At 50.6% G+C, this 15,377-nt stretch overlaps 1 protein-coding gene across 1 annotated transcript in view; it reads left to right on the forward strand.

Moving 5' to 3' along the window:
- Nucleotides 1-15,377, forward strand: part of RGMA (repulsive guidance molecule BMP co-receptor a) — a 49,132-nt gene that overhangs the window by 8,935 nt on the left and 24,820 nt on the right. The window contains exon 2 of the mRNA XM_052659591.1: nt 11,955-12,070. Within this exon, the coding sequence (XP_052515551.1) occupies nt 11,955-12,070 (116 nt within the window). The remainder of the gene's footprint in view (nt 1-11,954; nt 12,071-15,377) is intronic.

Raw genomic sequence — 15,377 nt, forward strand, 5'->3', positions numbered from 1 at the left:
TAGAGGAACCTGGGGCATCCTAGTATAGGCACCCCAAAGTTGTTTTAAAACAAGAGGCTACTAAGTGTTTTCAAGGTGTGGTTTCAGGTATACGGTCATATTGCTGGGAATGATTGCTGAAGAATTTCATGCTGGCGCTAAAACATACAAATGTCACTTTTCAAATAACATTCCGCACTTGCTCATCAACATTTTGCTTGGGGGAACCCAGAAATGGTCCAGGTGGGGCCCCAGAGTGGCTCCTCGGAGTCAGGTGTGGGCAAGGCCATCTAGTTACAGAGCTGATGCCTGGTCACTGAATCCCTAGAGATACCAGGCTGTGAAGCCGGAGACACCACCCCCCAGGGGAGTGGGGCACCCAGGTCATGATTCTGTAGATTGAGAAGCTGTGGGTCCAGAGATGGGATGGGACAGGGGCCACACAGCTAGACGCAGGACTGCCCCAAACCCCAGGCCTCGCTCTTTCTCCATATCCACTTCAGCGTCTAAAAATTCTCAATCTCGGACTTCCCTGGCAGTCCAGTGGTTAAGACTGCGCACTTCCACTGCGCAGGTTCGATCCCTAGTAAGGAAGCTAAGATCCCACATGCCGCACCATGCCACACCATGCCGCCAAAAAAAGAAAATAAATAAAAACTCTCAATCTCAACCCTGACAAGTAAGCAATTCGCAAATGCTATTACTCCGTGCTGACCTTTGCAGGCAGAATTGGCAGCTGTAGCCCAACTAGCAGGTGTGTGCTGGAGTCACGGATAAAAACTGGAGAGGAAAGTGAGGAAGACTTTCATAAATGAAACTCCAACTATATGCTAGTTGACAATCCCATCTAGGGAGAAAGGGAAGATGTAGCGAAGGAATGAACGGAGCTACTCCAGGAGCTTACTGAGAGTCTCAGCAGCCAAGAAGGAGAGGCAAAAAGAGATGAAAGAAGGGGCTTCCATTACGGAAATGTGACCCCAGAAACTGTTAGTAGATCATCTGAAGGCCTCCAGCTCAGCCGGAGATGAGACTGGGGCATCTCAAAGGGAATCCTTCCTTCTGCCCTGAGTAAGATGAGCACATATTAATAGATGGACAAGGGTCAGTAGAGGCAGACAGAAAACCCACCATCTCTGTGCCTGGGCAGGAGCCAGTGAGCTCATCAGAGATGGCAGGTGACGGCTGGGAGTCACCCAAATCTGCCCAAACCCCACTCAGCCAGCTGGATGACCTGACGCAGATTACTTACCTTCCACCTAAGTTGGGCTAAATGTGGATTTACTAACTTACAGATGAGAGAAGACAGAATACGTGTTTTTGCAAATGGGAATTAAGTCCAGGAGAAAAAGAGGATGTAATTTTTTAAAGGCAGCTTGCATTCCTCACGTGGACTATTTTATTTATTTTCATTTATTTTTAAAGTGGGGTATAGCTGACTCTGCCAACATAGGTCCATATAGCCAAGGCTATGGTCTTCCTGGTCACATACAGTTGTGAGAGCTGGACTGTAAAGAAGGCTGAGCACTGAAGAACTGATGCCTTCAAACTGTGGTGCTGGAAAAGACTCCTGAAACTCCCTTGGACAGCAAGGAACTCAAACCAGTCAATCTTAAAAGAAATCAACCCTGACTACTCACTGGAAGGAGACTGATGCTAAAGCTGAAGCTCCAGTATTTTGGTCACCTGATGCAAACAACCAACTCATCACTGATGCAATGGACATGAGCCTGGGCAAACTTTGAGAGATGGTGAGGGACAGGGAGGCCTGGCGTGCTGCAGTCCCTGGGGTCGCAGAGTCGGACACTACTGGGCAACTGAACAACAACAGCAACATAGCTGGCGTACAGTATTATATGTTACAGGTGTGTAATATAGCGATTCACAGTTTGTACACGTTATTCTCCATCTATACTTATTACGGAATATTGGCTATATCGCCCGTGTTGCACAATATACCTTGAAGCTTTTTAATGCTTAATAAGTTGTATCTCTTGTTTCCTTACCCCTGTCGTGCCCCTCCCCACTTCCTTCTCCCCACAAGTAACCCTTAGCTGGCTCTCTGTAAATCTGAGTCTGCTTCTTTGTTCACATGGACTGTTTTCTATTTAAATCTCTCTCTACGGACATATATCCCTTTTGGCTGGGGAACTCAGTTCTTAATCTCTTCAGCTCCTGCCATGGGTGGAGGGACTCACAGGGCTACTTCACTGAGAGACAGAATGAAATAGGAAATATCTGCTGGGGAGGGAGCATTTGGGGGCTTGCTAATACTTTTTGCTAAAATGATAGCTAGCTAGCTAGAGAAATCAATTGCTCGATTGATTTTATGTGTGCTTATATGCATACGGAAATATCTAAAAAGATACGCGTGTAACTGTAAATAGTCATGACCTCCAGGGATTGTGAGTTGATTTCATTTAACAGGAAATTGACTTTTTTTAACATGTGTATAATACTGTTTCAATCTCTTGAAATAAATTTGATGTTAGATTGAAGAACACAGAAAGTCCAGGAAATTTGCTCTCTGTTTTCTTTAAAAAAAAAAAAATCCTTTTTATATCTTTCCAGCACCGTGAATATGCACATACATGTCTACCAGCAGAGGTGTGCTTCTGGAAGGTTCCGGGGCAGACACTCCATGCAGATGTCCCATGCCAACGTAGTCCTCCAAGGAGGACCCCTGAGCAGGGGTGCCACCCCACAGGGCAGTCCGGTGTGCTTTGTTCACAAGGTGGAACTTTGACAGACGGTGTTCCAGTCTTGAGGCCAATAGTGATGTAGCTGTCACCATACCTGGTGCTAATGATGTCTTGCTCTGCAGTCAGTGGGCCAGTTCCTTAAAGAAGCTACTGACAGAGATCCCAGTTCTGAAAGACTCCCCAGCCTTGTTAAGTCCCAAGTTGATGTGTGGCAACCGAATGGGAAATAAATATGAGGCTCCTGAGACACCACACAAACACCCCTCTCAAGAGTCCTCAAAACTAGAATTCTTCATCTCCACATCTGACTGCCCCCCCACCCGGGGTTCCAGGAAGGGGTGCGAAACTGTCTGCTACTCATCTGAGAACCCCCCAAACCCGCTCAGAGCCCAGTACTCAGTGAGTGTTTGTTGAATGAATGAAACAGGAAAACTGATTAAAAGAATCTGCCTTGTAGCAGTGGAGGGATCTTACTGAACTGATCATAGACATTAAAAGACACGTGAGGAGTATTAGTTGCTCAGTTGTGTCCAACTCTTTGCGACCCCATGGACTGTAGCCCACCAGGCTCCTCTGTCCATGGGATTCTCCAGGCAAGAGTACTGGAGTGGGTGCCATTCCCTTCTCCAGGGGATCTTCCCCACCCAGAGACTGAACCCGGGTCTCTTGCATCGTAGGTGGATTCTTCACCATCTGAGCCATCGGGCAGGCAAAAGACATGTCCAAGAGCAAATAAAATCTGCTAATGTGTTAAATCCATTGAGAGGTTTCAAACAGAAAGTGAAATATTTATTCAGTTTCTAAAGATAGCCATTGGAATATCAGGGAGTGTGTTTCAAAAAATCCATTAAAATATTGTAAAAAAAAAAAAAAATGCGTGTTTTAATTAGTACGAATAAGCGTCCCTCAGGGTGAGGGACAGAGCTCAGGACCAAGAAAGCAGTGTGCACACAGAGAGAAAGGAAGCCTGAAGCAAAGGAAAAAAAAAAAAAACAACCAGATAAGCCAAAACGGGAACACGCTCTAAGGCTTCCCAGAATCAACGGTAAAGAGGTCTCTTGATGCCAGAGTAAGGACAGTGAGGACCATACTTTGGAAGAAGAGAAGCAGGGAGATTCTTAAGTTGTTATGGAAACAAACAGGTCAAGGAAAGCCTGTGGCCCTCTACCCCAGGACCATCTGGAGGAAAGGGAAAAGTAGCAATTAAAGATGGCAGTCATATCTCGGTGGCCAAGAAAGGCAACTTTCCTTCCACACTGGCCCTCACCCAAGGGCGTACATGCCGGGCCTCCTGCCCACAAAGGAAGCCCACCCATCCAGGAAGGGTCACATTTAACAGTCACTTTGGTGGAACAGATACTAAAAAAGTGGTGTCGGCAGGCACTTTGTAAAGTCCTAATTAACTGGCCAAAGCACAACACACTTTCTGAAAAGAGAACATGAAACTGGACCAGTCCTCTATTAGCATTCCTTGAGGAGGTAGAAATAGGCCTGGAGAAACACAGGGAAGAATTATGTTTAGACGTTCAAAATTCCTTCTGACAAAGTTCCACCCCAAAGGTCATTTCCAACAGTAAGTTCCTCCAGAATGCAGGGGGAAATCGCCATGAATCGGAATTGTCCTTAGAGATAGGAAACAAAAAATATGATAAACAGGTACTTTTCTAAATGAAGAATTATAAACAGTGGGGATCCCCAAGGATTGCCAGTGCTCCCAGACTTTGTTTAAGTGTCCATAGATCATCTGGAGGAATGAATGGTTCCAGGCCTGCAGATGAAATGGTTCCAGACTCTGTGGAGAGATGGCAAACAAATGGTGACTAACTGCAGGACCAGTTTATGAGTTTACAAGAAGATGCATATTAAGCTTTCGCAGGGGCAAGCCTCATCCAATGCATTTAAGAAAACATAATCCAAATTACAAAAATAACGGACTGTGTCCAGGCTGTTTATAGCTCCCAAGGAATCTTGAGGGTCTTTGCAAAATGTTTGTTTGCTAAAGGCCATGCAGGACCAAGCATTCAGAAATGGTATTGGACACTAAGCCAAAAATAGTGCTCTCCCTGGGCTCTACCCAAACCTGGCAGTTTTATGACCTTCTCCTAGAGAAAAATATCTCAGAACTGTAGGAAGGTGAGCAATCGCCCAAACAGAAGGCTTTCCCTAGAAGCTGGCGTGCTTCGTTCTTGAAGGATGTCAGCGTGGAAAGATGAAGCCAGAAAGGTGATATGATCAAAAGTCTATAAAACCTTAAAGGTTACGTACAGATTGAGCAGCTCTAGTTCATCAAATCTGAGGTGGCCAGGCTCAGTGTAGCCCTTGAAGTCTGAAAGAGGAATTTGAGCTGTATGATGCAGGGAACTTAAATCTGGGGTTCTGTGACAACTTAGAGGGGTGGCACAGGGTGAGAGGTGGGAGGGAGGTTCAAGACAGAGGGGACCTACGTATACCCATGGCCAATTCATGTTGATGTATGGCAGAAACCAACACAATATTATAAAGTAATTATCCTCCAATTAAAACTATTTTTTAAAAAAGAGGAATTTGAGGGATAATTACAAAAGAGGATTGGGTCCCCCTAAACAACTGAGTTCCTCAAAGTGTGGTACAGGGAAAATTTATTCAAATGTGAGGAGTGGAGGAGGCTCAAGAAATTTTGCCAGTAAATGAGTTTTTCCAGCCAAAAAAAAAAGAGTGTCATTTCCCACTCCAGGGGATCTTTCTGACCCAGAGATCGAACCCTGGACTCTTGCATTTCCTGTGCCTCCTGCATTGGCAGGCGGATCCATTACCACTAGCGCCACCTGGGAAGTCCAGTGGATTAAGACCCATTGACAACACAACAATGGAAACAGTGGGCTCCAAAATCACTGCAGCCATGAAATTAAAAGACACTTGCTCCTTGGAAGAAAAGCTATGACCAACCTACACAGCATATTAAAAAAGCAGAGACATTACTTTGCCAACAAAGGTACGTCTAGTCAAAACTATGGTTTTTCCAGTAGTCATGTATAGATGTGAGAGTTGGACCATAAAGAAAGCCGAGCACCGAAGAATTGATGCATTTGTACTATGGTATTGGAGAGGACTCTGGAGGGTCCCTTGGACTGCAAGGAGATCTAACCAGGCAATCCTAAAGGAAATCAGTCCTGAATATTCATTGGGAGGACTGATGCTGAAGCTGAAACTGCAGTACTTTGGCCACCTGTTGCAAAGAACTGACTCCTTGGAAATGACCCTGATTCTGGGAAAGACTGAAGGCAGGAGGAGAAGGGGATGACAGAGGATGAGATGGTTGGATGGCATCACCGACTCAATGGACATGAGTTTGAGCAAGCTCCAGAAGTTGGTGAAGGACAGGGAGGCCTGGCGTGCTGCAGTCCATGGGGTCACTAAGAGTTGGACAACTGAGCGACTGAGCTGAACTGACAGCACATCCCTGCACTCCTGAGGATGGCAGAAATACTTCCGGGGACCAGTATCAGGCCTTAGCTTTCTCCTGATTGGTCGGGAATCTGCCTAGACATGAGAAGACCCAAAATCAAACCAGCTTCAGCAAAACTAGGATTTTGTTGGCTCCCATAGCTGGAACAGACTCTTAGGTGGCTCCAAGGAACTAAGACAAAGCTTCAGGGAGAATCACACACTTAAGAGTGGTGTGGGGGTGGTTAGCCCTGAAAATCTCCATCAGTTCCTGAAAAGCTCACCAGACACAGTTCAAGTTTAATAATAAAGATATATATATGCCAACTCTGCAGATACAGCTTCAACCCACAGCACTCATCAACACTCACCTTCCTGTTAGATTACTATCCCCAGATCCATCTTATGGAGGAATCAGAGATCAGAACTGGGCGCTTCCTCATGGCAACAGTCTCAGGACAGGTTCTGATTGGTCAGCTTGGGTCACATGCCAGTCTCTGTCTTGCCTGGACTGTAAGTCCAAGAGGATGAACTGATTGACTCAACCTGGGTCTTATGTGCACCCAAGGTTGATGGAGGGTGATGGAACTTAAAACTTACAAGTCCCTACACATTTGTCAGCTAGGAGAGATCATTAACAATGCAGACACCCAAGGCTCTACCTCCTGAGATTCAAATTCAGATGCTCCAAGTGGCACCTGCATGCTAAGTCGCTTCAGTCCTGTCTGACTCTTTGCCACCCTATGGACTGTAGCCCGCCAGGCTGCTCTGTCCATGGGATTCTCCAGGCAAGAACACTGGAGTGGGTTGTCATGCCCTCCTCCAGGGGATCTTCTCAACCCAGGGATCAAAACCTGCGTCTCCCAAGTCTCCTGCTTTGGCAGGCGGATTCTTTACCACTGGCACCACCTGGGAAGCCCTGCATGTCACCAGGCATCTGTATTATTGTTGAGTCCCCTGAGATGGTCTCCCAAAGGAATAAATCCCTCTTCTTCAGGAGGCTTTGGGTGGGGTTCCTGATCTCTAAGGATGCACACCCTCGCAGAGCACGTGCTGGCCTTGCAGAGGCTTTCCCAGGCTCCTACTCTCTCTGTAGCCTCACCTCTTTCTCCTATAGCCATCATCAAGACCTTCCAGCTCCTCAGACAAGCCACACCTTGATAAATGGTATCTTTGGTGTTCCTTCTACCTGGAAGCCCTGCCCTGTGCTCCTCCCTTGCCCACCACCTTCCCCTGGCACACACCCACACTGGGAAAACTTCCCATGCTGCACCCTAGACTGGGCTGGAGGCCCCCAGTGCCTATGTTCTGGGCCTCCCTGTCAGAGTCTGTTATTCCTTATTGAAAGAGATTGTTCAGTTTATCTGTCTTGCCTTGACTTTAAGCCCAGTGTGGACTTGCATCATTAGCATGAAAGACACATACAGCATGTCAGGGATGGGGTTTGGTGTGCTTGGCTCTGCAGTTTATTAGCTGGTAATTGGGTGAGTACTTAAGTTCATCTAGCCTCAGTTTCTTCATCTGCAAAATGGGGATAATAATAGAACCTACCTTAGTGTAACGTGTCTAGAAATGTAACGCACTTAGCCGGCACCTGACATAATGTGAGAGCACATTGACGCATAAGCCATTATTATTATCATTCTCTTCTAAACTGTATTATTTATTTGGCTGTGCTGGGTCCCTGCTGCTGCGTAGCCTCTTCCCTGGTTGTGGCAAGCAGGGGCTGCTCTCTAGTAGCGGTGCACAGGCCTCTTATTGCAGCAGCTTCTCTTGCTGCAGAGCACAGGCCCTAAAGCGTGGACTCAGTCCACGGGCCCGCGGGCTTAACATTGTTCTGAGGCATATGGGATCTTCTCAAATCAAGGATCGAACCTGTGTCTCCTGCACTGGCAGGCGGATTATTTACCGCTGAGGCACCAGGGAAGCCCCTGTTACTATCATTCTTACTGAAAATGAATCTTTGAAGACACCTTGCAAGATTTTGGGTCAAGCCTTCCCCAGGTAGTCAGCTGTTCACTTCTGACCTCTGCTTTCTCCCCTCACCTTCCTCTAATGTCTATTTCAGAAGATAGGAGTTGTCTTATTGATTGCTTTGTCCCCCAGGGACTTTCATGCACTAGTCCTAAATATGTGTTTTTTGACCGATGACTCAGGCCCTGGACTTGAGAACACCCTGTTCATGCCCCAGAGGCTGGGGAAGCCAGAAGTCCCTGTCCCAGCAGGGCTTCAACCTTATGTAGGCCTTGCCTTCCAGGAGCCCTCTGCCCATTCATCACCCAGCACCACAGCGCCCCAAGGTGGAAAAGGGGAGACGGAGGGATGATGGTTCAGTGGGGGCACCTCCACAGCCAGACTGAGGGAAGGGAGCCGAAGCATGACCAAGTCTCCAGGGAAAACGCAGAAGTGGTCAGAAGGTAACGATAGCTGATAGTCTTGAGTCAGCTACACGCAGAGTTAAGTGAATTTCTATGGCAAACGGAGTGCTGAGTTCCCAAACCCAACATTTCAAGAATTTCTTATTTTTGCAGAGAGCCGGGGAGTTGTCAATAATAAGCTGGTTGGTTTGGCCAGTATAGACAGATTCCTCAAGGTCAACACAACCCCATATTGCTCTATTTGTGGCTGGATTTCTCTCCATAGTCTTAGCTGTGTGAAAGCTAAATCTCTACTTTTACGATGTCCAAATTCAACCCCACACATCTCTCCTTGTGAGAAGGAAGCCCTTTGTGTCCCCTGCCCAAATGATGCCCTTATGCTGTAGGAATTGAATCTCCTCCCCAAATGGAGGCCAGGCCCCAGCAGGAATGCTGGGGCGCGTCCACGGCCCAGTGTCCCTCCCGAATTGTACAGGCACACCTCATATTATTGCACTTCGCAGATACTGCTTTCTTAAAAAAAAAAAAAAGAAAAGAAAATGAAGGTCTTTGACCACCCTGCATCCAGCAAGTTTATCGATGCCATTTTTCCAACAGCATTTGCTTCACAGGCTTTGTGTCTCTGTGTCCCATTTTGGTAACTCTCAGTCCTTCAACCTTTTTCTTTACTGTTACATTTGTTAGGTGGTCAGTGATCTTCGATGTTATTCTTGCAGAAAGATTCCTGAGTCGCTGAAGGCTCACTCAATGGTTAGCATTTTTTAGCAGCGAAGTATTTTTGTTTGTTTTGGTTTTTTTAATTGGAGGTTAATTACTTTACAATATTGTGGTAGTTTTTGCCATGCATTCACATGAATCAGCCACGGGTGTACACGTGCTCCCCATCCTGACCCTCCCTCCCACCTCCGTATCCCAGTGCTAATGCTTAGGTGCTCAGTCGTGTCTGACTCATTGTGACCCCACGGACTGTAGCCCGCCAGGCTGCCCTGTCCATGGGATTCTCCAGGCAAGAGTACTGGAGTGGGTTACCACGCCCTCCTCCAGGGGATCTTCCCGACCCAGGGATTGAACCTGTGTCTTGTATATTTCCTGCATTGGCAGCCAGGTTCTTTGCCACCAGTGCAACCTGGTATACATATTGTCTTTTTGACATAATACGATTGCATACTTAACAGGGTACTGCTGCTGCTGCTGCTGAAGTCACTTCAGTCTTGTCCAACTCTGTGCGACCCCACAGAAGGCAGCCCACCAGGCTCTGCTGTCACTGGGATTCTCCAGGCAAGAACCCTGGAGTGGGTCGCCATTTCCTTCTCCAATTAACAGAGTACAGTATAGTGTAAACAACTTTGATATGCATTGGGAAGCAGAAAAAAATTCACGTGACTTGCTCAGTTGCTTTGTACGTTTGTATTCAGTTGTAGTCTCGGGGTGACAATATTATCAGCCTGCCCCTTACAGATGAAGACACTGAAGTGTAGAGGCTCAAAGTCCTGCAGCCAAAGGCCCCCAATCCTGGGCAAGGACAGTGCCTGAAGGGCCCGCTCACAGGCCTCCTTCTCAGCCTCCCTGCGGGGCCCCCGAGTCCCATTCTCTGACCTGGAGACGCTGCAGCTGTGTGGGGGTGGGGCTGAATTTACCCGTCAGGGCTGCTGGGAATGCTAATGGATCCTTTCTCTCTCATTAGCAAGAAGCTTTAGAACTAACTTGTGAAAGGCAGGATCTAGCAGAGGGTGTTAATTGGTGGACCTCAAAGGTGCCTCTGTGCAGTCAGGTTCTGGGCCCGCCTCACTGTGCTGGGGCCGTCCTGCGATTCTAGAGAATAAATTGTGGGTCTGGCTCCGAGTCCGGCCAGGCCTGAGAGGAATACAATCCGAGACCTGGATTTTGAGGTGGTGGCCTTTCCTTGGACGAACCTCTAGCATTTTGCCAACGGGGGCTTAAAATAAATCCCTTCTTTTTTTTTTCTTTTGGAGGGGGGAGGGGGTAATGATAATTAGACAGAGCCTGTTGGACTGAGATCTGAGGGAAGTGTGGTGGCGCTCCAGATTGTAAGGGCCAGCTGTGGCCATCATGGCATTTTGCCCCGAGAAGACAACGGCTGGCTTTTGCCTGGTGGCCTGGCTGCTTGAGTTGTTAGTCTTCTTCCCTACCTGTTTTGTGGAAGCCAGGTTCAGCAGTTTGACTGCTTCCTGTTGCATACACACCTAGGGTCCTCTTCCCCTGGCCCAGAGCTTTCTCCTCTGGAGCTTCACTCCCTTGGAGGCCGGCAGCGTCCCAAAGGCAGACACGCAGCCCTGCGGCCTCGGCGGCCGGCGGCGAGTGACCGACTGCCGCAGTGCTTAAGAGAAACATCGGAGTGGGATAAAAACTCAGAAGTCTTTTTCAAAGAACCAGATGAGTGGGCTTGGAAGTGAGGTGAGGGGGTCACCGAAAGAGGAAGGGGTTTGACTAAAAACACTTGCTCCGGCCTATTTGTGTTCCATCCAAAAGGCCTTTCTCAGGGGACCTTGCCAGTCTCTTTTAAATAGCCCAACAGCCGCAAGACAGCTGCGAGGCCTCGGGAATCTTAAGGAGGAGACATTTTACTCCTGGAAAAATAAGTGACCAAGTTAAAGGAAGTCACCACCCTGATGCCCTCCCAGGAGCGGCCTTGGTGGCCTTGCCCTGGCAGTGCCCGGTGTCCCGGCCCTGTGCACGGGGGACCGCAGCATCCACGTGTCGGGGTGGGGGTGGGGGGCAGGGGTCGCTACCCTGACGCCTCTGTTGGGCTCGCGGGCCCCCAGCTCGGGAGCCCCGGGATGGGGGTGGGGAGATCCAGAGGGCCACCCACCCGCCCCACCCCGGACACATCAGAGGTGGATCTTTCAGCCTCCTGCACCCGGGCCACATCTGAGTGAGAGAAGAGCCCGGGTGTCAGTGGCGACTTTGGGACTGGAGTCTAGTTGCAAGGGGGTCCTAGGTTTTGTTTTTTTTTTTTTCTTTCAAGCTCAGTTTCTACTTAGGTTGGCCACTTTTAGGGAAGATGGGGAGGGCGGGGGTGCCGCGCGGCCATCCTTGCACACTGCGGGGCTTGGCCGTCTCGGGGGGTTGGGACCTTTCCCGGGTGTACAGCCGCGGGGTTCGGGGCGCCGCGGCGCGCCCACAGTCCCCGGCTTCCCCGAGTCCCGGCGGCCCGCGCCGCGGCGCGGTCCCCGCCCCGCTCCTCTCCGCCCGCCCGCCGCGGGCCGCGCTGAAACCCGAGCTCGAGGGGGCGGGCCGCGCGGCGGCGGGGGCCGCGGGGCCGCGCCGACATTGGCGGGGAGCCGGGCGGCGGCTGGCGAGGGCGGGGCGCGCGGGGCGGGGGGGCGCGCCGGGCGCCCGCGGCCGAGGTGGACCGAGCCTCCCGGCTCGCAGCTCCCGCCGGCGGAGCGAGGCCGCCCTTTCTCGGCAGCGTGATTTATCTGCTTCTTCTTTTTCTCCTGAACTCTTCTTCCAGGGAGAGGCTAGTGGTAACAGGCCGAGCTGGATGGATGGGTATGGGGAGAGGGGCAGGACGTCCAGCCCTGGGATTCTGGCCGACTCTCGCCTTCCTCCTCTGCAGCTTCCCCGCAGGTAAGGCACTGCTCCAGCCCGGGGACGGCTGGCTGGGCGCGCGGGGCCCGCTCCCCGGGTCTCCTCGCGGCGCCGGGCCACAGGTCTGCGGACGAGTCGGAGCTCAGGTTCGCCGGCGCCCTCGGGCCCCCGCCTCGCGTTTCCACGCGTCTTTGTTTCTCCCGCGTCCAGCCGAAGGGGCGATGGATGCGCGTGGAGACCTGGGGGGTGGGTGGGTGGGGAACCCACTCGGGCGGTAATGAGAAAGAGCCAGGCGGGGAGATCGCAGGCGCCGGGGACGTCTCCCAACTTCCCAGAAAAGGGGTACCCGGGACGTGCCCCTTAGAGGCCCCGGAGAAGGGGGAGAGAGGGAGGCACGGACTCGGATCCGGGGGGCACTTTCTCTAGCTTCTCGTCCCGCAGTTTGCAGACCTGTCCTGTGCCCAGGGGTGGAGCCGGGGGCGCCCCTGAGGTCCCGGCCGAGCCCCGGACCGCCCCCTCCCGCGGGACCCCGTCCCGCCCCCATGGGCTTGCCCACGCGGGGAAGCCCACGGACTGGGCACCGCCGGCCCCTTGTTCCTGTGTGATAACATCCCGCGTCGCCCCCTGTTTGTTTTTATTGTGTCAGAAAGGGAGAGAATTTCAGAATTAAAGCTGAAAAAGCCCATCTGTTTCCAATGAATCCCCCATAGTTTTTCACAATGTTTTTGGCAGATCGCTGCTTTCAAATTCCTCCGAGCCGGGACCTCTTGTTTTTGTTGGGGGAAGGGAGACCAACTCCACAGAGAAGCATTTGTTCCTTCCCAAACGCTCCAGTTTCTTTACTTTTTTTTTTTTTTCCTTTCGCGGGGAGGGGGAAGGCACGAAACTTAAATCCCGGGTCTGTTTTCTTTATAATGTTTCATTAAAGTTTATTCCATTTTTGCCATATGCTACTCACAGCCTGGAAACGCAAGTTAAACCCTTTATATTCATTTTCCCCTTCCTAAAAAAAATACAGATAAACCCAGCATCACGGACCAAATGGTCCCCTATGCAAGGCGGGATTTCCCGGCCACTTGCATTGTGCTGCGGGGTTCCGAGGTGTCTTTTTGCAAAGAGCTTGCTTCATTCAGCAGCCGGAACGAATCCGCAGCCCCCGCGCACTCCCGAGCTTTGCAAGAAAGGACTTGAGTTAGACCGGGGATTGGGTTGTTTTGTTTTGCTCCTCAGCCAACTGGGTTTCAGGAACTGGCAGAACTGGGCAGTCCGGACCCGGCCTGGCTGTAAGTTGGGGCTCCCGGTGGGAGGATCGTGCCGCAGCGGTAAGGGAGAAAGGATCCGTTTACCTTCCCGCCCCAGCCGTGCTTCGGGGCGGGGGACACCCCTCCCCGGAACCCACCCGGCCGCGCGCGCCCCAAGGGCGTCCCGGGTGAGCCGCAACCTGCTCGTAGCCCAGGATTCCATTGGGGAGGCCCTGGCCAAAGACAGGATGGAGGGTGTCAATGCCTCAAAGAGCCCTTGGACCCACCCGGTGCACCCTCGCCCTGGAATATTACAATCTCCATACCGGGTCAAGCAGCAGGGAGTCCTCCTCCTCTTCCTTTTTTTTTTTAAAGGCAGTTTCCACCCTTCCACACACCCCCTCCCCCCGCCCCCTTCTTCCCCCCATAGAAGGGTCTGGCTGATTTGGTTTCTTCCCAATAATTAAGAAAATAAAATTTGAAGCGACCCTCCTCTTTCAAAAAGAAAAGGAAAGAAATCCCTCCTTTTGGAGGAGCAGGAGTTTGCAGTGTGTGTGCATCTCCACTCGGTCCAGATAAAGATCCAGCCCATTGGAGGTTTTATCAGATGGGTTGATAAATGGCTTTTGTCCCTTGGCTGCCATGGGGGATGTGATCTCAGCTTGGAGCTGAAATTGAGAAGGGGGGCTTAGAGGCCCTTAAAACAACACCTTCCCGCTCTTAAAGGGGCAGCACTTGTTAGCTTCTTGGGCTGGAGGGAGAGGAAAGGAAAGGCTGGCAGGAGGTACTCAGAGGTAGGAGGGAGCTGCCAGGGTGGTGCTGGTGGTGGGGAGGGGGTTGCTGTTTCATTTCTCCTACTTAGAAAACTTTAAACATCTCCCCCATAGTCTGAGGAAAGCTGGTGGGTTATATAATTCACAGCCCAAATTCCATCACTTGTTTCCAAGAAGCCGATTTCTTTTTGGCTTCAAGGCTGGTAACTAAAACCTGGCAGATAGAGCAGATAGCTGTTGCACTGTCATGCCAACTGGCTAATGTTTCTTCTAATTTGAGGCCTTGACAGGCGCATTTAGTCAAAATTGCCCACCTTGCTGAAAACTGAGCTTCCAGTATGCCCGAATGGAATACACTGGGGGGCACTGAGAATGTGTGGGCTCCGGAATCCTGGGTCAAGAAGAGAGGCTCTTAAGAGGTGAAACGGATCGTTTCCACCACAAAGAGATGGACTATCGGTATTCCTGACCTGTCGGCAGAGGAGCTGCTTGGGGATAAAGTCAAAGAATCTGCATGTTTGGTGGGGAGTGGGGTGGGCATTTGAGAATAAAGAAAGCGCAGGAGACAGTCAGGGCCCCTGTGTGCCGGCTTCTCCCTCCAAAGACAGGTGGAATCCGCTGGAACAGCCGCATGAAAGCATAGGCTTGTTCAGCGCTAGTCGACTTGAATGGCGTCCAGGAGTAAACCCATAGGAGTGCAAATTAAATTGGACATAGTTATGTGGAGAAAGATGCCTTAACCTCTTGCAAGACTGAGAGGGCTTGTGTCTTTTGAGAGTGCTCACATGTTCTCGGCATGCATGCACATCTCGTGCGGTCCTGACACACAGGGACGGCATCGGGGGCCCTCATCTGAGCAAAGCTGGCGTCCAGCTCCAAGGCCTGGTGGAAGGACAGGGGCCCTTCCATGTCCCTCGGCTTGTCAGGGTGTCTGCGGACCCAATGCTGTACTTTCAGCCAGTGGACAGGGTGGCCACGTCTAGCTGGGAGGGGGGTGCATGGCGGGAGGCCAAGAAAGGCTTCTTAGGAGAGTCTTCTACTAATAACATCCACTTCAAAACACAATTAATAGATACTTTTTAAAACTTTGAAACCACCTTGACTTAATAAAACAGATTTCCAAGAGGAACTCATCAAAGTCATATGTTGTAGACATGTTGGCACGCTTCCCGTTGGCTACATATGGATGCTGTACTCCAGCTCCGGTGGGTCTCAAAGTGTGGTCCTTGGACCAGCAGCACCAGCCTCCCCCAGGAGCGTGTTGGGAACTGACTGAAGCTGATGCTCTGGGAGTGAAACGTGCAGTCTGTACTGTGACAGACGTTCCAGGGG

The sequence above is a fragment of the Budorcas taxicolor genome, chromosome 21 (assembly GCF_023091745.1).
Source record: "Budorcas taxicolor isolate Tak-1 chromosome 21, Takin1.1, whole genome shotgun sequence".
Lineage (NCBI taxonomy): Eukaryota > Metazoa > Chordata > Mammalia > Artiodactyla > Bovidae > Budorcas > Budorcas taxicolor.